At 42.9% G+C, this 22,713-nt stretch overlaps 3 protein-coding genes across 4 annotated transcripts in view; 1 reads left to right on the forward strand and 2 right to left on the reverse strand.

The window, feature by feature from the left end:
* Positions 1-2,344: 2,344 nt before the first annotated feature.
* Positions 2,345-4,392, reverse strand: LOC129777768 (jerky protein homolog-like). The gene is made up of 2 exons (XM_055784245.1): positions 3,050-4,392; positions 2,345-2,900 (listed from the first exon to the last, which is right to left on the reverse strand). The coding sequence occupies exons 1-2, from the start codon at positions 4,147-4,149 to the stop codon at positions 2,345-2,347; spliced, it is 1,656 nt and encodes a 551-aa protein (XP_055640220.1). The 5' UTR covers positions 4,150-4,392.
* Positions 4,393-5,014: 622 nt separating this feature from the next.
* Positions 5,015-7,345, forward strand: LOC129776790 (eEF1A lysine and N-terminal methyltransferase homolog). 2 transcript variants are annotated; one of them, XM_055782641.1, is made up of 5 exons: positions 5,015-5,177; positions 5,236-5,358; positions 5,412-6,294; positions 6,362-6,735; positions 6,788-7,345. In XM_055782641.1, exons 1-5 carry the CDS (start codon positions 5,086-5,088, stop codon positions 7,335-7,337), a joined length of 2,022 nt encoding a protein of 673 aa, XP_055638616.1. In that variant the 5' UTR covers positions 5,015-5,085; the 3' UTR covers positions 7,338-7,345. The 2 variants fall into 2 exon arrangements, with proteins under 2 accessions (XP_055638616.1, XP_055638617.1); XM_055782642.1 differs by lacking the exon at positions 5,015-5,177 and having other exon boundaries at positions 5,243-5,358; positions 5,440-6,294.
* A 55-nt stretch (positions 7,346-7,400) lies between these two features.
* LOC129773200 (uncharacterized) overlaps positions 7,401-22,713 on the reverse strand; it is a 90,810-nt gene continuing 75,497 nt past the window's right edge. Inside the window, exon 5 of the mRNA XM_055776787.1 lies at positions 7,401-16,273. Within this exon, the coding sequence (XP_055632762.1) occupies positions 14,807-16,273 (1,467 nt within the window). The 3' untranslated portion in view covers positions 7,401-14,806. The remainder of the gene's footprint in view (positions 16,274-22,713) is intronic.

Consider the following 22,713-nt stretch of genomic DNA (forward strand, 5'->3'; position numbering starts at 1 on the left):
GTTTGCCATTTCATAATGGAAAGATAAACGATCCAACAACGAGTCGAGATTATTAAAATTTACTACCGAAATTCGGAGTCAATGGCCTCAACTTTAATAGCGTTACGTCCAATTTATGGTCGTCATAATCATCATAATCATGTCGAGAATATTGCTGCCGCTAGCGCATCAATTGAGGAAGACCCAAATCAGTCTCTCACACGTCGTTCTCAAGCGTTGGACATCTCTGTGACGTCGTTGTGCCGAATTTTGAGAGAAGATCTTAGCCTACATCCTTACAAGATCAAATTGACGCAAGAACTGAAGCCGCTTGACCTCATCTTCAGCAATGAGGCTCATTTCTGGCTGAATGGCTTCGTCAATGAGCAAAATATGCGTTATACTCCATGAGTCACCATTGCATTCCGAAAAAAAACGGTTTGGTGCGGTTTATGGTCCGGCGGCGTCATTGGGCTGTACTTCTTTCGTGATGAACAAGACCGGCACGTTACTGTGAATGGGAATCGCTGCCGCTAAATGATAACCGAATATTTTTGGCCCGAATTGGATAATATGGACTTTTGTAGCGTTCTTATTGAAAAACTTATTGAAACATAAGACCGAGATGAGATTGTACGATAACTGACAAAAGGAAACAAGCTACCACACCAATACAATTCTATGTAGTTGTTTACTTCTCACGATTGCATGCATTTAATGTAGCCACAGTTTCGTAAGGACCTGCAAGCAGTGTCACCGCAGTCTAACGCGACCCTCATACAAAATCGCTGGGTCGTGCGCAAAATGTTATAATATAGCATTATTCGGGAGGGGTGTTTTGTCTGATGTATAAATACACTATGATCAGAAAGTACCGGGAATTTTTTATTTATATCGTGCATACGGAAACCGGCTTTTTTTTTTCTTATGTTGGTACGACCATAAGATGCACATCTGTCAGGTTTTAGTGCCATCCCACCATTAGTGTCTGCCTGTACGTCACAATCGACCGGAAATGTGGATTTCTTGGATTTTGCATGATGATAACGCGCCATCGCATCGAGTCCGAATTGTACTGAATTATTTGATCAAACATCATGACTTTTTTGTTGTTTCCCAAGTTGAAGTTGCCACTTCGTGGAAAGAGATTTCAGTCGAGAAGAAAAGATCAAACAGAATGCGACGAGGGAACTAGAGGCCATCCCTTCGTCGGCCTACCAGGGATGCTGGATCAGATGGATAATTTTTTTTTTATATATCTGTATTATAGTGACTTTCAACACTTTTGGCTGGTTCGTCACTTTTTACTTCCAATTTTGGAAGAATGTTGGGAGTGAGAATTGAACTCGTGATCTTCAGCGTGAGAGGTATGGATGTTACCACTACGCCAGATCGGCTCCCAGATGGATCATATTTTAAAGGAGATAAAATAAATTTGCCAAAAATTGAACTCTATTTTGTTTTATAAAAAAAGTCCCGATACATTCTGATCATAGGGGGTACGTTAGACAGTCCAGTCCTGGCGGCTACAATTAACCTCGTGGGAATAAAACACCTTCAGTATCATCGTGATCGATGATTCCGTTGAAATATAACCCTTAATTCTCAAATCATGGTAAATATTGTCCTGAAAAATTCGTATCGATTCTAAGGAAGAAATCAAAAGCATAATTTTATAGACATCCAGTTATTCGATTATAGATGCACCGTTTTGTTCTACAATATCTCAGCATCCTTCACGCAATTTGAGAACTCCATCCTCTCAGAACTTCTTTGTTTCCTCGTCCAGCTTTTGGACAAGACGCTTTTTATGCTACACAATGAGAAGAATCTTAACAGTTGGTAATCAAAAGATCCAATAGCTGGTAAGTACGGCGGGAGGAGTCTTAGAAGCGACCTAAAAGCGTTCTAGATCATTGATTTTAATACGTTCAGCTACGTGCAGTACTTGTACAACGGTGGTTTAAACATCTGTAGCGCTTAAAACACTTTGAGGCACCTTTAAACCATGTCTGATCGAGGTAAAAATTTGCACAGATCATTTTTTGGGCCAATAAACAAACGTCACGGGAGCCGAAATACAGTACAGTTGAATTTCACTCGTTGGGCTATCTTTAGTTGGGCTTCGATTTAGTTGGGCTCCCGTTCGTTGGGCTATAGCCCAACTAAATCGAAGGCAAACGTCAATTCTGACAACGTAAAATTTTTTTCGAGGGGCTCGTGGATGGTGTTTTTAGGTTTAAAATAAATTTTAAATGAATCATTGAAATAAATAAAATCGAATATTATTCAACAAAAACAATATTTATTTTAAACGTTTCAAACAAAATTAAACAAACCACGTAAATTAAACAAACCACGTTCTTCAACATGCTCGTTTTAGCCATTCAACTTCAGTGATTTTCGAACGTAGCGCGTTCAAACGGCATACTTCTGCAACATCATGCTTCATATAGCGAACTAGGCAATCAATTGACTTGATTGCATCGCCAAAATCAGGATCTCCGGTACTAGTAATGGAAGTATCAAACGAATTACTTCCATCTTCTGTGTCTACCAACCATTCTTCTTGCATTTCAGGTTGATCTTTCTTGAGAACTGATGACAAAATCTCGTCATCAGAGAACACTTCACTGGTTACCCAATCTGGATTATGATCACCATCATACACCTGATCTTTGATCCACAGATCAATATCTTGCTCAGATGTTTTTGTTCCTGCCAAACTGTCAATCCTGGACACAAGCGCTTTGAAGTCATCATCGGCCGCTTTCGAGTCTACATTAACAGCATCCTCCGGCAAACCATCGATCAATTTCTTCCACGAATTACGTATAGTTTTGTCAGATATCTCCTCCCAAGAGGTTGCCAACCACGAAATACACTGTTGAAGATTAATCTTCTTCAATCGTTCTTCGAAACTAAAGAGGAAAGTACATAAATAAAACCTCAATTAGAATTTGAATTTAAATTTTGAAAAAGCACAGACGAAAAACTATCGTGCGCATAGTTTTGTGTTTATATTTGGAATTAATTACAAAAATTTAATGTTTAATATTTGGAAATTTACCTTAAGTGTTCGTTTTCCAGAATTAATGCGAGCATCAGTTTTCTTTTATACTTTCGCTTGATTGCATTGATGACCGATTGGTCCATCGGCTGGCATTCAGCAGTTACATTTGGTGGGAGGTAGATCACTTGAATCAGTCCATCGTCACTCTGTAGAGATTCGTCAACGTCATAATGACTGGTGCAATTATCAAGAACCAGCAATGCCTTTGGCTCCAATCCTCTCTCGGCCGAAAATTTTCGAACAGCGGGGACAAACTCTTCGTGGAACCATTGACGGAACAACAGTCTGGTCATCCAAGCCTTTTTGGAATGATTATATGAAACGGGAAGTTCTTCGATTTTGATTCCTCGTGGTTTTGCAGCAGTGCAAATGAAATACAACGGAAGCTTTAGGGAACCATCTATGTTGGAGCAAGGCATAAACGTATACCTTGTCTTGTTTTGCTTCCGTCCGCTTGCCACGGTCTCATCACAGGTAACGACAGAGCGTGTGGCTAGGAGCTTGATGAACAAGACAGATTCATCTGCATTAAAGACTTGGGATAGTGATAGCTGCATTTCCTGAATCTTCTTCTGTAGAACCTTCTTGAAATTTAGGTACGCTTCAACGTTTACCGATGCCTTTTCTCCTGTTACGGCTTTCACGCGCAATCCAAACCGCTGCTTAAAACGATGCATCCAGCCATCCGAAGCAGAAAAACCGTGCACCGCATAGAGCCCCCGGTCCTGGAACATCTTAAACAGCAGCTCCGCCTTTGCTTTAAGAATATCCACTGTCAACAAAATGTTGGACTGCCGCTGCTGTAAAATCCAGATGTAAAGAGCTTCTTCCAGCAAAGGGAACGTCTGCTCTTTCAATGTTTTTCGATTATTTACACCATATTCCTTAAACTTGTCCACCGCCTCACGAATTGCTTCTTTCTTTTGGATTATTCTCGTGACCGTAGAAGATCCTACGCCGTACTTCTTCCCAAGAAAGTCATGCGTACCACATCCTGCTTCAAAATCTTCAATTATGCGAACCTTCTCCACCAGCGTCAGGAAATTGCTCCTCCGTTTCCGGTTAACGTTCGTACTGGATCCTTGCAAACCATCCATTTTGAGCCTGGCGATCGAAATGAACGTATATTAAATCTACGCTAATTTTAATATCAAACTTCATTAAGAACTTACCAATTAATCCAACCTAGAACGAAACTCAACCACGAATGAAATAAACGTCAGTGGTGTGAAAACTTTTCTGCGTTTCCCATAACAACAAACAATCGGTGTGACCCTCGATCGATTTTCGACTTTGACAGTTCAGCCCAACGAGTGAAAGTCGTTCACAAATTGGGCTAAGAGCTTAGTGCAACGAGTGAAATTCGACTGTAGATAGCTTTTTTATTGCTCGCACTGGCATTCAAATATTATTTGTATTGTTGTTGCCTTGTTGTATGCATTTTCTTAACAATAAAAAATGACAGAACACTACAAACAACAAGGCAGCAACAATACAAAAGATATCTGGATGCCAGTGTGCACAATAAAATTGCTATCTATTGTATTTCGGTTCCAGTGACACTAATACGAAAGTACCAAATTTTTTGCAGCAGCATGGTTTACACTTTATCAAAGAAAAACTGTGAAATGTTCCGAATTTTCTCTTTGTTTACTTCCATTCTTAACACCCTGTAACTCACAAAAAACAGCATATTTTTTTAGTGTGAAATGTAATCTTTACAACGAGCACAAATTTAAAATTGTTTGATCGATACTATACGAGATATCGATCACCACAGCCATCTACCGAAAAAATAATGGACGTCTTTTTCCCCAACCTCATATTTCAAGCAAAAATTCATTGCGCACTGTGTGACGTCCGACCACTCGGGAATGCGTTACGCTCGTTACACATGATTTTTTCTCCTCGAAAGACTGAGCGACAGCCCTGCCAGTATCGATTTGACGTTTACAGAATCAAAACAATCACTCCGATTTATTTACGTTGCTCCACACCGGTCGCACGCTCCATGTGCAACATTTGCCTCTGCAATGAGTCTTCTTCCGAAAACGGCAAGTGACTTCGGTTCTACCGACTACTGGAATAGTTTCTTCAAAAAGCGTGGGAAGAAGGCCTTCGAATGGTAAGCGATGACATTTCCTATACCATAAGGATTAATATAAAATACATTTGTTCACCAGGTACGGAGAGTATCCGGAGCTTTGTGGCCATTTGCACAAGTACATTAAGGGCAAAGATGAGATTCTTATGGTTGGATGTGGTAATTCCAAACTGAGCCTGGATTTGTACGACGTGGGATTGAAGTGAGTTGGGAACATCCCACACCACAATGAAAAATAACATCTATTCATTCCAGACAAATCACCAATATCGATATTTCCCAGGTCGTTATCAAACAGATGCAGGAAGCGAACAAGCTGGAACGGCCCGAAATGCTGTGGTATCACATGGATGCCACAGCGATGAAATTCAGCGACGAGAAGTACTCAGTGGTTTTGGATAAAGGCACGCTGGATGCGTTGTTCAGTGATGATAGCGAGGCCACTGTTAGCACCGTTCGTCAATACTTCTCCGAAATCGCTCGCGTGCTTCGCGTTGGTGGACGCTACATATGTGTTTCCCTGCTGCAGGAGCACATTCTGAAGCAAGTTTTAGCGTTCTTCCCCGAGCATGATTTCATGTTTCGCGTGGTTCGTTGCGCGGAAGCCGAGCAAAAAACTGCGGAAGATAACTCCGATGGAATGGCGATGCCAGTGTTCATGGTCGTAGCCACGAAGTTTAAGAAGCTACCAATGAAGGTGTTCGAGATTTGCTTAGCGGGTGAGCAAATTCAACGGGTTCAGAAGTCGGATGAGATCACGCTCTCGATAGCGGCTGCTCAGAAAGCCGCAATGGTTTGCAACGGTCTAGTGAGGGGTAGTATCGCCGGCATGAGCGAGATTTCGATGGATTTACACCGACCGGGGCAGGAAACTCCGCGGTACACGATTCACGTGCTCGATCAGAAGCCAGTCCGGGGCAATGGCAAGTATGCGGCCTTCATCGTTCCCCAGGGCCGAGAGACAGAATGGCTTTTTTCGACCCCTCAGGGAAGGCAAAAGCTGCTAGCATCGGCAAGTCACGACAGGTTGGCAATTGTATCGATGCACCGCGGGCACGATTATGTCAGCTGGGATGCGGTGAAAGATGAGCTGGCAGAGAGCGTGAAATCGTTGGCTCCCCAAGGGCTGCATGCACATGTGAGTTTATAAACTGAAAGATGCAAAACACGCTTAAAATGTTCACAATTTGTTTTTGTTATTCCAGATCCCTTACCTATCGCTCGGTTCGGAAGTGGGCCGAAGAGAAACTGTTTTCAAAGGCCACAGCGATTTATCCGGAGATTATATTGTGGAGGAAATTCTGGGAGATGATAATAAAATCTTCCGACGGCTTATTTTTTTGAACAATCAGTTTGTGATCCAATCGGAGGCTGCAATTAAGATTGTGAGGGGGAAAGGTAAATCGATGGAATCGAAAAAAGTTGTAGATCCTGGCTATCTTGCCTGTCAACATCATCTGTATATGACTACTGGGGTGCACTTGGCTACTGAATTGGGTCCACACGATGACAATAAGAGCGTGATGGTCGTTGGATTGGGAGGAGGCGGTCTTTGTACTTTTATCCATAAATGCCTAAGGTAATGCTTCTTTATTTTGAAACGACTGTTTAACTTATGCAATGTCTCACAGGAACACTAAACTTGTGGCGGTGGAAATTGACCCGGAAATGTTGACGGTAGCAACCAAATATTTTGGTCTCACGCTAGACGACCGACTGAAAGTGGAAATCAGAGACGGCATCGACTTTCTGAAGGACAGTGCCGAGAGAGATCGTTGTTTCAGGGCGATCCTCTTCGACGTTGACAGTAAAGATCCAACGCTGGGAATGAGTTGTCCGCCGCAGGCATTCATCGAACGTGATGTTCTGTGCAACGCCAGGAAACTTGTGGGAGACGATGGAATTTTTGTGCTTAATTTGGTCTGCAGAGACGAAACTCTCAGAGGAAAAGTGGTTGAAGGATTGCGACAGGTTTTCAAGTACGTCATGTCATACAAGCTGGAAGAGGACGTCAACGAAATATTCTACTGTGCTGACCATGAAGCACTGAGCAGTGGCGAAAAGTGGCAAGAAGCAATGAAACGATCCGCCGCTGAGATAAATTCGTTGGCCAGAAAACATAAGCTGAGTCGAGATAATTTGATTGAGTTGGGAGAATTTGTTCATGGGTTGACAATATAATAGCGATGAGACAGATTAAGGTGTTTCTTTTTTCTAGTTCTACGAAAATGATCCATCCAAAAATACTTTCATACAACATATTCTTGCGTTGATTATATTCGTTTGTAATTACCGTAACAATACTCGAAAGCATCCATAAACATGTTTCGTACAATTTGATTGTACTCATTCAGTTTTATGTGTTGACCTCGTAGATACTATGTACAAATGTTAACAACTTATTATCACTATGTTAGCATTTGCCGCACACATAACAATGTTGTGTCATGTTTTCTCGTACAAAGCAACAGTCATTTTTTATTTGCAGCTTGCTGTTTGTCTCATATTTACTGTATCTAAGGTTAATTTATTCAGCAGCAACATCTATTTCGTTTTTGTTTCCACGATAACGAATCGATCTCATTTCGATTTTCCTCTCCAAGATTGGTGAAACAAGTGAATACGCGTGTCTAGTATAGTACTGGCTGAGAATGCTCTTATCGGACAAATTCTAGAACCCACTGCAGAATTTTGAACGATTTTACCAAACATCCCGAACAAATAATGTCATCTGAAAATCGATCGGAACCGCAGCGAAAATAGACTTTCAGTTACATCATGAACAGGTTAGGACCGAGGGCACCGAAAAACGTTCTGAAACGATTTGAGGAAAGTCTGACTATCCTAAACCACGCGCGAAAGTAGTGGGTCTTTTCAAGCAGAACCCAAAACTCAAGAGAAGCGGCAGTGAAGACAAATGTTTCACAATCCTACGTCTTAAATGCGAAGAAGAGGGTTGGTTGAGAAGAAATGAAAATTGTATTACAGTGCTTCCCAAAGAGATAAATCCGACCAATACTCCGAAACTAAAGCCAATTGAGGAATACTAGTCAGTTGTGAAGCTCATACTGAGGGACGCGAATACGCCGATTTGAGTCGAATTTCAACTTAATTCTTAAAATTAGCATGTACAGTTGATTGCTAGCTGTCTAGAGTGGCACTGAAACACTGATCTTACTGAATATCCAAGTAATTTTTTTTAGCAAAATTACATTTCCAACACTCCAAAAAACACTCAGAACAGCAACAGAAAATCCGAACCGGATCGAATGTGTGGTGGGGTGGTGGCTTCGACGGCATCCGCTGCGGAGTAAATTTCTACCTTCAATTTTCTACCGTATATCGCAACTCTCACATCCAACGGCAATGAGGCTTTTTAAAACCCGAACACGCTCCTAAATTCACATATGCTCTCTTAAAAAAACTATGAATCATTCTTGTTCTCGTGAGAACAATACTCGAGATTTATGTTATTTTTAGCCAATTCTCATAGCAAACTCAGTTTGCATCGGGAAAATTCTTCTCGTGCTAAAAACAGTGCGGCCTGAGGCGATTTACATATTTGTTTCCTCATCACCGTCATCCATTAAAAACAACAACTAGTACGTGTGATTCAATCATACACAATCAATATCCACAAAACTGTTTGAAAACCAACGCGATAGTCCTATTTAATATTTCTCTTCTGCTTTTCAGTGCAAACTCGCGCATATTCTGAAAATACATTCTGAGACGAAAAATTTTGTACGTTCGTTCAACACAGTAGCAAAACAAAAACTGAGGTTGGCCAGCACGAGCCCAATATTTATAGTGCCTTCAGGGTCGACCAGCGACATGCACAACCGCTGATCAATCTTGACTTCGATGGACTTTTATGTTTATAGATTTTTGTGGTTTCACCAATATTTATAGATTTTCATGATTTAAACAGTTTGTTTTCAATGCAGTTTTTGAGCTATGGGAACAATTTTCGGGTCAATAAGTAATGTCTTATCAATTCGTTCAGTCGGTATAGATGTATCTCCTTGTACCACAAACAACACGCTCTCGTTTTCTAAATTTAAAATTTACACCCCAATACAGATGCACAAATGATGTGGCGCATAAATACAGAAACAGTCTCCATCAGACGGCATGAAGATCGGCGCGCTGCCTCCACCGAACAATACTGCACAACTGTGTGCCATATCAATCTTCCATTTTTCCTTTGTATTGAGCAAAACAGCATTGAAAGAGTCTGCTGTCTGCTAGCTATAGCGAGATTGTGACTTGAATAATGATATTAATGGTTTGAGTTATAAAGGCTTACAAATTTTACAGATTATTATTCTCTAGCCTTAAAAAAGACTAATTTGGAAAACTCACACACAAACAAAACATTCGGCCCTGAGAAAGGCTATCTGGAAAGCCTTGTTGCCGACTGGTCATTAACTGGATGACTGATGAATCATGAATGCTGTGGAATTACGAATAGCTTGTTTATGCTCAATAAATTCAAAATGGGCGGAGCATTTTCCGTAGAACGCACACTGTATTTGTTGTTACTATTTCATAAAAACCTGCCCTGATTTCTGATTTGGCACCATCATTAAAAGACGTAGTCCTACGTCAAAAAAGGGGAATGATTTCTTAGGTTGAATAAAGGATAACCTGTTTTTGTGCGATTTCCCATTTGCGTGACTGTTTAGGCGCGATATTATTATTTGGGCGATTAGTTTGTGTGATTCAAGATCCGATGTCATAATAAAATCGCACAAACGAAGAATCACGCGAAAAGGGACCGCACAAAAATAGGTTTGCCTGTATAGCTGGTCTAAACCGATGGGTTCGTCAACAATGGAGAGTCTATTGAAAAACTCGCACAGCTATACTGCTAGCATACCATAGCAGTTCCAGATGAATTTATTCTCTTTTTATGTGAGGTCATCGCGTGAGTTCCATGAGAAAAATGACTAAGCAAGCTGGAATGAGTGACCGTACTATGCGGAGATTCATAAAGAAAATAAGAAAGAAGATTTTAAGCACAAAAACCCGGTAATTTTCTTCACAGACGAGAACATGTTTACTATCGATCCCATATCATATTCTAGAACTGACCGATAAATCGATCTCTACCGGCGAAGGAGAATTTGACGGAACATCCGGTCAGCGTCATGGTATTCGGACTGGTAGCATCACACGGTAAAAAATGGACCCAATATTTATTGCAAAAGGCGAGAAAGTGAGCACGAGTGTATATCGGTATTTTAAATAAATTTGTATTTCCATGGGTCACGAAGACACAACTCAATTCGTTCACAAAGATGGTTTGAGGGATATTTGCCGTTTTGGTCAAAAGACATATGGACATCATCATCCAGTCCAGATCTCAATCCTTTGGATAATACCGTATGGTGTTTCATGAAGCTAAGGCATGTGCTAAGCGCCATTCGAACACGACCAGGGATGGTAAAAAATCGCTTCTAACGATCAAAGAATAAGTATATCCTTCTAATCGGATGTTTTAAAATCACCATCAACGGCGATGCTCTTTCATTCATCATATGTACCCAAAAAGAATACTTGGAACGGTGAGCAACCAAGACTTCAAGAAAGCAATATGAAAGAGAAAGCCCTACAGCCTGCACTCTCGAAGCATTGCTTCTACTACGCAAGATTTATCATGAGTACAAGCTACAAACGATTATTCTCATTCGATACAGCAGATGATTAGAAATTGTTCGGACTCTCTACAACTTACGAATAATTGAGATCTTATGACATTCGACATGGGATTTTGAGTTCTCTATCGTATTGACCGAAGTGAGTGGTTGACTTACTCTCGTGCAATAACGTTGTTTCGTGTCGGTTTTATGTTGCTCTCGTCTTCCGATAAACCGATAAACAGCAAACTTCAATTTATTTTATTTTTTCCCAGCAGATTCGAGCGAGTCTCATCCCTCCCATTTTTAACTTATTTTGACTTATCGTCTTTACAATATGACCAGTTTCACGATATTTCTCCAATTGGTACGGATCGTGACTATCCCTACAATTTCAGGGGCACCCTGTGCTCTGCAGAGCCTGCTCCACTTGATCAAACCCATCAAACCACCTTGCTCGCTGCGCTCCTCGTCGTCTCGTACCAGACGGATTTCCATTGAATACTATTTATGCAGGATAGTTGTCCGGCATTCTAGCAACATATCATGTCAAGCATATCCCTTCAATTTTGATCACTTGGATACTTGGTTCGCCGGCGGGTTGCGTGAATTGATGATTCATCATTTGCTTCGATACGTCGTCCACTTGTACACTGCCTAAGATGGTTCTTAACACGCGTCGTTCGAAGACTCCGAGTGCTCACATGTCCTCGTGCCGTATAGGACAACCGATCTCATGAACGGTTTGCGCAGGAAACATATCGCACGATTGCTAATTCTGTTTGATATCAACTGTTTGTGGAGACCATAGTAGGCACGATTCCCATCGATAATACGTCTCCGGATCTCGAGGCTGGTATCATTGCGAGACGTTTTTTTTTTTTTTTATTATTATCTGTATTATAGTGATTTTCAACTCATTTGGCTGGTTCGTCACTTTTTACTTCCATTTTTGGATTTTGGAAGAATGTCGGGAGTGAGAATTGAACTCGTGACCTTTAGCGTGAGAGGCATGGATGTTACCACTACGCCAGATCGCCTCCATTGCGAGACGTTTCCATCGTGCCATGGAAGACAAATTAGTTTACTATCTCGAACTCAACAGGAAACATCAACATCAGGATCTGGAAACCAGCATGTATTTGGTTTTAAATTCAGACATATTCCATCTATCGTAGCCTTAATCAGTCTTGTCAGCTTCACGGGGAAACCATTCGCGTTCATGGTTCTCCATAGCTCTTCTCGTGTTATTGAATCATATACGACTTTTAAGGCGATACGAAGAGGATGCGTAGAAAGTCGCTCACTCACGGCATTTCTGTCGCATCTGTTGCAAGGTGAAAACTCGGTCAGTAGACTAAACTTCGATGACGCTGGCCTTATTACTTTCCATGAATCTGTTCGTTAGTTGCGATACAAGTTAGAAGATAATTTGGGCAAGCATTTTGTAAGCGGCATTCTGGACGGTGATTGCACGAAAGTTTTCACAGTCTAGTTGGTCGCATTTCTTGAAGATAGGGCAAATAATCCCATCGGAGGAGTCTCCGGTAGTTGTTCCGTTTCTTGATTTCTAACTATCAGTCGATGCAAACAATTAATAATTTTTTTCCGCATCTATCTCGATAAAATCCGCTACGATGTCATCTTTCCCAATTGATTTGTTGTTCCTAAGCTATTTGATGGCGTTCTTAACTTCACTCTCTTCCTTATTCCGACGCATTTCTGCTCGTGGCACGAAACTTTTCCGGGATGCATTGGGTTTCCGGAAGTTCTCCTCTTCCTGGCGGCGCTTTTTTCCGGAAGAGTTGGATTTGTTGTCTCCGCTTGAGTTAAAGAAACTGAAATGCTCAAGAGTGTTCTTTTCCAATCTTCAATTTTCGGGGAAATGACGACAAATCAAAAAGTCTAGAAATCGAAAATTTGCCAAAAGCTGCATTTTTTTTCTGTTGGAGGTTAAATCGAATGGTTTTTCAATATGTCAATATCAATAGTCAATATGTGTTCTTTGATGAAAGTAATACTTTATAAAAGTTAAAATACACTCGACAACGGAACAGAGTGCAAAGTCGGAAATTTTAAGTGATTTTTGACATGCTGTAACTTCTTGAAAAATCAACGCCTATCGATGGGATTCGCTTCATTCACAACTTTCAGGTATAAGAATATTTTACGTATATATTTTTATCTTTATGTATGTAGATGTAGTGGGCAATAATATCGGGAACAAATGAAAAATCGCATGTTTGTAGGCGTTTGTAGGTACAAATATTGTAAGCAGTAATGATACTTACACATATTCATACGCATTTCCACACATACACGCACTCTTCACCCACAAACTCATAAAGACGAAAGTTACGAATCGTCATTCGGAGAGTCGCGTAGGATTTTGCACTTCTAATACGATTTGCGATTAAATGCTCATCTAAATTACTCCAAACTTTGAAAAACCGGCTGAACGTTTCAATATGAAACGTTCACGGATGTTTATGGAATACACTAGGCTGAAAATTTGCCTGACAACATTCGAACTTACTGCGATATTTGCAGAATTACAATAGATTTTGTAAAGCTAAATAAAAATCCTATTTTTGGCACTTTGTTGAAATCGATGCAAAAAAATTAAATAATTTTTCCTTCGTCAAAGTAACCAATTATCCTTGTGCAGAATTCATTGAAATTTTCAAAACTGCCTTCTGATTTGCGGTGCGATGGTTGTATATTGAATTATTTATCATCAAAGACGAAGGGGTAATTTTTCATTCAAACTGGAATATCTCTGTGTGGGAAGATCCTACATGAACGTTCTTGGAACCGACTTCGCACTCTGTTCATCTAATTTTTTGTCGAGTGTATTTTCGTTCTTATTAGATGTTGTTATTTGTTAACCATGAAATCCCTCAATGGATTATCGAAGTTGTTCGATTCTTCGAACACTTGGTATGGTATGGGGTAAGTCCTTCCCCTTCGGCAGCGCAGCTTCGAGCGAATACGCGTAGTTTTCGGCGACATCTTCTTGTACCGTTCCGTTTATATCGTCGCGGGCATCGGTATCAAATGTCGTGTGAACATGGTTTATCTCAAAAGCAGTAATGGTTTTGTAAAGGAAGGTTTTGCGGTGAATACTATCCGGATAGCGAAGCATAAGACGAAAAATCGTTCAATTAAATGCGGGGAGATTGATTTTGCGCTGCGGTAACGATCAACGTTAAGAACGCTTCCAACAACATGATCTGGGAAACCATGCAAAATTTTAGAAGGCTATTTTCTAAATAGAGTTCTACAAGAAACTTGGGCCAATCCTCCGGAAATCACTGACCGCGTCACCCACAGCCACCCCTGAAACAAGCGCTTCGAAGTGTTTCTACGGGCCCAAACTAGTGAATACCACAACTACGCGAGACTACGCGTCAAGCTTTTGACCTTTCCTACTTTGATTCCTACCCAATTAAGTAGGAAGGATAGCATCAAGATTAGTTAAGACGTCTAGTTCAAATCAAAATTCAATCTAAAACCTCGACCCGCTTGCGATACGTGAGCTTATTCCTTTTAACAACTCGAACATAAGAATTAGAGCATCCCCAGCACAGCGAGAATGACGCACGACAAAAACGTCCAACATAGAGATACTCAGTTTTGTTGATTAATTTAAAATAGATTACATTCCGATTCGTACAAATTTCACAATTTCTTTGCGGTTCAACATATTTTTGTTACTGTTATATAGTTTATAATAAAACATGCACACTTTACAACACACATCGAGCGCGCATTCTCCTCTACTCACACACGCCTTTAAAGCTCTTCCTAATATAATATTACATAAATCTTGCCTCGCCACTACCGGTCAGTCTAATGTGTCGTAAGGAACCACTATCGTATCGCGCCTCTATCATCGTTCGTCTCTCTCTCTCTTTCGCTGTCGATTTTGGTGGCGATGTCCCTCATACATCATGAACACTTCTTATCCACGGTTGAGCCAACACCGAAGGCGCAACAGCAGCAAAACTAGAATACCTTTCGAAACAATCGCCGAAAACTACCCCCGCTGCCACCGAGTTTTTTCTCGCTCGAAGTGGTGCTCCCGTTGAATGAAACGGACGATTTCAACTCGCCCTTGTGATCACCCCGTTTCGGCTTCACGTCGAGCGGTACGTGGTCCGACAGGGACCCATTGACGGAACCGTTGCGAACTACAATTTCCACGTCCGGACTTTCGGATTTCGATTTACGTTTGTTGAACTTGTCTTGACTAGAGGACTTCTTGAAAACACGCCAGCCATCCCAACCGTTATTAGTGATGCTCGGTGTACTACTATTGTTATCGATTGTAGCCAACAACGGGGGTCCCTCTTCCGAGTGGTTCCCCACGGCACTAGTGCTGTGAACATTAATGCTAGTACTAACATTATTGTTGCCACTACTGCTACTACTACTGGTGTTGCTACTGGCACTGCTTACATTTTGGCTTGCTGTGGATTTCTTGCCGGAGGACTTTCGGCTCATACTTGCCCTCATGATAGAATTCTTAAAGAAAGCCGGCGAGGAAAGACGTCTCCCTTTGCCGGACCGGTTTGTTGATTTGGAATCAACCGAGGAGGACGAGGAAACCGTCCCATTGGTTCTGTTGTTTTCAGACGTGACATCGGGGATGAATTCATTGTATGACAAATCCGAAGCGGCTGGAATGATGAACTCATCATTATCCTCCAGAAGAGGAAGTTCGTCAATGCGATTGTTCTCTTCCTGAGGTGCTTCCGATATTTGTCTCTTTGGCTCCGGAGCCGATTCGGTTCTTACAAGATCTACCTTTACAACTTTAACGGATGCCGGAGGTTCGACTGAAACAGTTCGTTTGACTTTTTCTTCTGCATGGTGCTGCATCATGGCTGGGGCAGAAATCTTCCTATGCTTGTGTTTGGTTCGCTTTCGCTCCACCTTAACGCCCTCGTTACCACTTCGATCCTCTTCGATAAGCAGATTCATATACGTACCGCTGATATTCAAAGCTTCTTCACTCGGACGTCTTTTCTTCAACTTTCCCGAAGCTTGCATTTCTCCAATAATCCCATCAACTGACTTTCTCCTCAGCCACATTCCCTTCGCCGGCTTCACACTTTCAACCTTCTCAAGTTCGTTGTGAATAGTGTTGTCAGTTTCTACTTCTGGTGCACTTGCTTTGCAACCCCTCACGATAGCACATATCAACACGGTCTGCCCAAATAGGAGCCCCCCAAGAATGATGATTACATTTCTCCAGCTCAGTATACTTTCGCGGAACACTACAAACTCCTTCCGCAAGCGATCGTTCTCGTCCCGCAGCATCGCTTCACTGTCGAGAATGCGACGATTCTGTTCCTCCATATCGTGCAGTGTTTTTGAGTAGGAATTCTGCAACTCCTCGACCTGCTTGCGATAGCGACGACTCAACTCCTCCAGATACTGTCCCGACAGACTCATGTTTCGCTCCAGGGCCTAGAATGAAAACGATAGTTATTAAAATAGTCTTCAAAAAACAACTTAGTATTAGGTAGGGAAAAAGAAATCCATATCGACCAAAGAATCATACAATCGATCATATGATCATACGATTCGCGTTGAAGGCATTGAGCTTCGTTTACTAGTTTAGGAGAGCATAAAAAAATAATTGATTTTCAGGTGGAATGAACACATTTTTAAAATTATGGATGAAAATTAACTTTTCCGTATCATATTAGTATTCTATTTGAATGAAAAACACTGGCGAACCTTGCCAGAATATTACCCTGTCCCCGAGCTTCATAATGCCAACGGGGGACTAGGCTCTGCGGAATGCTCATCTCTGCATGCTCGTGCTGTTTAGCCCTGACCGAGTAATTTGTGAGACAATTGCGCAGATGCTAAGGATGACCGACTTTTGGATGCCGGTCAATTCCTTCTCGATATTCGATGCCTCTAGCGCTTCCAGAAGTGTCTTCGGGACTATTCCAGTTCCAGAGAGAACGACTGGAACAATTCTTGGGACCTTCCTTAGCCCCCACAGTTGCTTGAGTTCCACGACCAATGGTCGGTAATTGGAAGCCGTGCGTCTACTCCAGATTTTGATCGAGATTTTGGATCGAGAGGTCGGTCAGAAAAGTGCGATCCCAGTGCTGGTAAAAAAAACGGTAAATTTGCAGGACAGGTGCAGAAAGACAAAGGTAGTTGGGAACGTTGTCTTCCAAAAGACCCCATTGGAGTGCCAGTTTTCGATGAACAATGCGGGCCACGATGTTGAGGCGCTCGGTGTAGGTTGCGTTGGCCAAAACGTGACAGCCTCCCATAATGTGTTCTATATTTTCTGCGTCCTCATCAACGTGTGGTCGATCCAGTTGATGTAGGTTGATGCCCTACTGCTTCCAAGCTACAATCTTCTCCTTCACTGTCCGCAGATTACAGTTGAGTTGATACTCCGCTTGCGCCAAGTGCAGAGTGCTGTATCCTCTTTCAGCGCCGCAGACAGCACGGTATAGCGCGTTCTGCGAAGTACTCGCACAGTTGTCGTACCTGGATAAAACACAATGCAGATATGTCGACGATTCCAAGTCCTCCTTCTTTGCGTGGTAGTGATACTCTCTCTTCAGTGTCGATTGAGGATGGTGCATTCCGACCTCTTTTAATGCTTTCCTCATCGTCCTCACGAGGTGTTTTAGGTCAGTTTTTCTCCATCTGACTTCTCCAAAACTGAAGGTCAGCAGAGAAACCGCGAATGTGTGGATCGCGCGTTCCTTGTTCCATGCGTTGAGAGAAGTCGTTAGGACAAAGTTCCCTCGACTCAAGAACGTGGCTTTCAGCTCTGTCTTGATATCGGAGTGGCAAATCCCATTGAACTGTCAGAATCCAAGGTACTTGTAAGTTTCGCCACGAACCATGTCTTCTATCAACATGCCGTCATAGACCTCGTAGCCTACGGATTCGGCGAGTTGTCCTTTCAGCAGATGGACACAGGGGATATCCCCCTCTTTATCTGCAGCGTTCCAGACTGCAAACATTTTCCCCATCACTGAGATGCAGAGACGTGCTCGATTGCCTCATCGAATGCTGCAGGAATCTAACGACGGCGGGATCAATTTCATAGATCTCCAATACCCAAACGAGAAATGTGGATGTGGATGCTTCGATTGGTCATGATTATATTAAAAAGAAATCACTACCAGTGTTTTGAACATTGAGTCAAAAGACATAGAATCGATGTCTATAGGTACTACCACAGCATGCTCCGATGACAATGTCGACATGGTAGTTGTTCCTTAAACTACTCCGAAACGAGTAAGGGACAAAAACATCACCCTGTTCAGGAAAGAGATCCGCATTTTTATGCTCCACCATTACGATATGGAGGATTCCGTTAGGCAAACCGTGTCTAAACCAGCTGACACGTATGGGCCAGTGGTCACCTCAAAAACCTGCAGGAAGTGGTATCGGAGATTCCAAGACAGTAGGAGTTGTGCAGACTTAACACGAACAGGACGTCCCACAGTGGTCCCTGAAAATATTTGGGCGGCCAAAACCCAAAAAATAAAGTTGCATAAAAACACAAAAATCCCACAGTCCCGTATTCTAGGATGCTCAAGGCATCTAGGATCACGTGTTTCACCCCATTCCGCGCGCGCATCATTGCTCTGCCAGCACGATAAGATACCTGTTTCGCATGCTCGCCGGTTCCACTATTTCGCGTGTGTTTTTCTAACAAGTGTTTTGGTGAAGTTTTCAAACGATTTTTTTTGGCTCATTATGTATCTTGAAGCATTTTCAACGGAAATTTACATTTGTTATCAGTTTTAAAATTCGGTTGATTGTAGTATGTGTTAACTCCACACAGAGTATGTACTATTTTGGAAGTTTAGTTTTGCTTCGGATGGACTTATAAAACTTGCTTCGCATTTCCCCGCAAAACTGTTTAATAAAGTGTTCCTCAAAGTGTCTTTTATCACACAGCACTTGAGTTTTTCACCCGGAATCCCCTTTTTGGATTTTTTCTCAATATTAACCCGAAATCAGCCATTCCATTCCATTTTCAGTAGGGTGACCATTTCCATTTTAAGGATGTCCGAATAATCAGCTTTTTCCTCTTTTTTTTTTGTTTTGTTTGGTGAAACCGAGTCTCTGCGTATCCGAAAACATACATTTTGATACCGAGCACGATAAAAACTGAAAATTTTGAAGTGGCCAAATTGGCGGAAATGGCCGACAAAATGGTCAAGACCCCGCAGTCGGCGACAGTGCCATCCTCTCCTGCGGCAAACGAACTGGAACACATGAAGGAGCAGCTCGAGGTTCTTTTGGCAGAATTTCTTCGTTTCAAAATTGGTGCTCCGGTTGATCGAAACCGTTGTCGCAGTCGCTCTGCATCTCGGACGCGAGGAGCAGATGAAATGTGTTGGTACCATCGGAAGTACGGCCAGCAAGCTCAGCGCTGCAAAGAACCGTGCCAATACGACAGTTAAAAAAACTAAATCTCAACCCACCTGATTCGGCTGTGGTGGGTGGAGTTTTTTCAAGTCGACGATTACAGTTGTTCGACAAAGCAAGTGGCCTGCGTCCATTACCACTGTCAGCTTGAATCATCCGTTCCACGAACTTCTCATGGAGGTACCGAGAGATAACACTTCCGACTACAATGCAAGCAGCGACGCAGCATGATGTAACGCACCACATCGTCACCAGAGGATCACCTGTGGCTTCGAAATGAGAAGAATGCATCCGAGTAAGCTGCAAGCTGCCAAGGCGGAGTTCGCGCTGATGTCCGAGCTCGGTATCTGTCGACCATCATCTAGCAGCTGGGCCAGGCCACTCCACTGTGTTGCCAAGAAAAACGGACAGTGGAGATTCGTCGGTGACTATCGACGCCTGAACGAAGCAACAGTCCCCGATCACTATCCGGTTCCACACGTGCACGCCCTCCTTAACGCACTGCAAGGTAAGAACGTTTTCACTACCTTAGACTTAGAGAGAGCTTACCACCAGATTCCGGTTGAGGAAGCCGATATCCCAAAAACTGCGGTGATAACGCCCTTTGGCCTCTACGAACTCACCAGGATGCAGTTCGGTTTGTGCAACGTCAGTCAAACATTTCAACGCTTCATGCACAAGATACTGGGTGATTTCGACTTCGTGGCGGTGTTTATTGACGACATTTGCATTGCGTCGAAGTCCCTAGTGGAACACGAAGAACACGAGCGACACGAGACTCAAACAAAATGGCTTGATTATCAACGTCTCAAATGTAAATTCGCACAAACTGAAGTTGAATTTCTTGGTTACCTGGTGAACCGTAAAGGTATCAAGCCGCTTTCATCTAGGATACAAGCTGTCTCCGAATTCGAACGCCCTACAACAGTCAAGGAACTCCGCAGATTCTTAGCGTTAATCAATGTTTACAAACGGTTCATTCCTAAAGCGGTGGAAGTGCAGTTGGACTTGCGTCGACTGATTCCCAGAAACCGTAAGAACGATAGCAGAAAGCTTCAGTGGGACGATTCGTCGTTGTCAGCCTTCGACCGTTGCAAACAGTCACTCGCTGAGTCTGCTCTGCTACATTATCCCGACTCAACGAAGGAGTTAGCGTTGATGATTGACGCTTCGAGTATCACAGCCGGCGCAGTAATACAGCAGCGTTCTGGTACTCACTGCCAACCACTTGGTTTTTACTCTGAGAAGTTCTCAGACTCACAAAAGAACTACTCCACTTTCTGTCGGAACCTTACTGCCATGAAGATGGCAGTGAAGCACTTTCGTTACTTTTTGGAAGGTCGAAAATTTGTCATTTTCACCGACCATAAGCCCCTTACACACGCGATGACTACAAAGTTCACTGTCGACATCCGTCACATCAAAGGTAAAACGAACATTGTGGCCGACGCGCAGTCCAGAGTGGAAGCTGTGGAAGCCATCAATCTCTCCAAAATCGTTGAGGATCAGCCCGACGACGAAGAGTTGAAGAGTTTGTTGACGTCATCGTCGCTCAAGATCGAACCTGTCCGCATTCCGAATGTCTCTAGACCTGTGTATTGCGATGTTTCGTTTCAAAATCGTCTTCGTCCTTTCGTTCCAGAAAAGCATCGCATGACCGTGATGCAGCACTTTCACGGCATAGCTCATCCTGGAACTAAAGCAACTCGTAAACTCATCTCCGAAAGGTTCGTCTGGGCTTCCATGAACCGCGACATAAATCGGTTCGTTCGAGCATGCGTGGACTGTCAATCGTCGAAGGTGAACCGCCATACAGTCGCACCGTTTACTGCCTTTGACCCGCCGAAATCAAGATTCCGACACATCCATATCGACTTGGTCGGTCCACTCACCGTAATAGATCGCTTCACGCGGTAGCCGGAAGCAATACCGTTACCTGATATGATGGCTCCTACTGTGGCTAGAGCACTGTCGTCTGGTTGGATCTCAAGATTCGGCTCTCCAAGAACTATAACGTCCGATCAGGGCCGCCAATTTGAGTCGGAGTTGTTCCGCGAGCTGGTGCACATACTTGGATCACACCACATACGCACAACTGCATACCACCCCCAGGCTAACGGTATGGTGGAGCGGTTTCATCGTACGTTGAAAGCAGTTTTGATGTGCAAGAAGAGCAAAACGTGGAGCGAAGCATTGCCTTTGGTTCTGTTGAGTCTGAGAAGTGCCCATCGCGAAGACGTTAAATGTTTTACTGCCGAGCTGGTCTACGGTCAGCAGTTGCGGCTGCCAGATGAATTCTTTGACCCTCCAGCTCAGGACGTGGATCGAACGGATTTCGCCAAACAACTTCACCAGTTCTTTTCAAATATGAGGCCCCCTACTACAAACCATCATTCAAAACCGTCAGTTTTTGTGCACAGTGCGCTGAAAACTTGCACCCATGTCTTCGTGTGCATCGATGCTGTCCGGAGATCCTTGCAGCAATCATACGAGGGACCTTACGAGGTGGTGAATCGCAACGAGAAGCAGTTCGAGGTGATCATAAATGGAAAAAAGCAAACTATATCTGTAGACAGATTAAAACCGGCGTTTACTTGCGATCAGAGCATTTTGGATCATCCAGGAGACGCTACCCTAGAACATTAGTTACTCGATCCGGCCATCGTGTCCTGTTCTTAGTGTAACTGGGGGCGCCTATGGGGCGTAATTTGTAATGCACCCCAGTGTAGAGAAGAAACGTCACAGGGAGAGTGTAGAGTCAGTTGGCTCTTGCGAAGAGAGAGAAAAATACACGCTATAAACCGTTCGAGGAAATAAAGTTATTTTTATTGCAGTAAAATCTGTCTTATCGCTTCCCGTCGCTTCCGTGCTCCACAGATAATACCTTCGACCCATCATAAGTGTTGGAGATCTTACGTTAGAGCATTAGAAAAATTGTGAACCATATTTGAATTGTACAACTCAGAATCCCACTACATATTGTGAGCCAAACAATTTTATAGCTAGCTTGAAAATTAGAAAACTAATCCATATCCGTCGCTATTTCCGTTCTTTATCTTTCTCCCACCCGATCGTTGCGCGGGAAACCGACGGCGGTCGAGGTTGGGCAGATAGAATCGTTCAGTTTTGGTCGATACGTTATCGAATAAAGTTATATTTTCGAAAGTGAGGTTTTATTAAAACATAATTGGACTTCGACGCTTTGACGCTCAGTATTAGATCCCGAAAAGGACTTCGTCCATCATAGCATCGGATTCCACCGTATTATCGTCCGTGTCCGCCAGCAGTCGCCCAGGTTCGCCGTAACATTTTTTGGTGCCGAAACCCGGGACTGCCTGGTCATCATCATTCTCGACCGACCTGAGAGGTTAGCGTGGGTTGGCCTTGAACAATAGACATCGCTGTTCAAAGGAGTTTCTCTGCTGTTGTTGCTGCTATTGCTGCTGCTGCTGCTATTTCCACGGAATCTACAGGCTGGACATCAC

Source organism: Toxorhynchites rutilus, chromosome 3 (assembly GCF_029784135.1).
Source record: "Toxorhynchites rutilus septentrionalis strain SRP chromosome 3, ASM2978413v1, whole genome shotgun sequence".
NCBI classification, from domain to species: domain Eukaryota; kingdom Metazoa; phylum Arthropoda; class Insecta; order Diptera; family Culicidae; genus Toxorhynchites; species Toxorhynchites rutilus.

Bases quoted from the DNA above. Each gene is read 5' to 3' on its own strand.
- LOC129776790 (XM_055782641.1), top strand. From the start codon at position 5,086: ATGAGTCTTCTTCCGAAAACGGCAAGTGACTTCGGTTCTACCGACTAC. The intron at 5,359-5,411 runs GTGAGTTGGGAA...TATTCATTCCAG, and splicing joins TTGTACGACGTGGGATTGAA to ACAAATCACCAATATCGATA. The intron at 6,295-6,361 runs GTGAGTTTATAA...TTGTTATTCCAG, and splicing joins CCCAAGGGCTGCATGCACAT to ATCCCTTACCTATCGCTCGG.
- LOC129777768 (XM_055784245.1), bottom strand. From the start codon at position 4,149: ATGGATGGTTTGCAAGGATCCAGTACGAACGTTAACCGGAAACGGAGG. The intron at 2,901-3,049 runs GTAAATTTCCAA...TTTCCTCTTTAG, and splicing joins CTGGAAAACGAACACTTAAG to TTTCGAAGAACGATTGAAGA.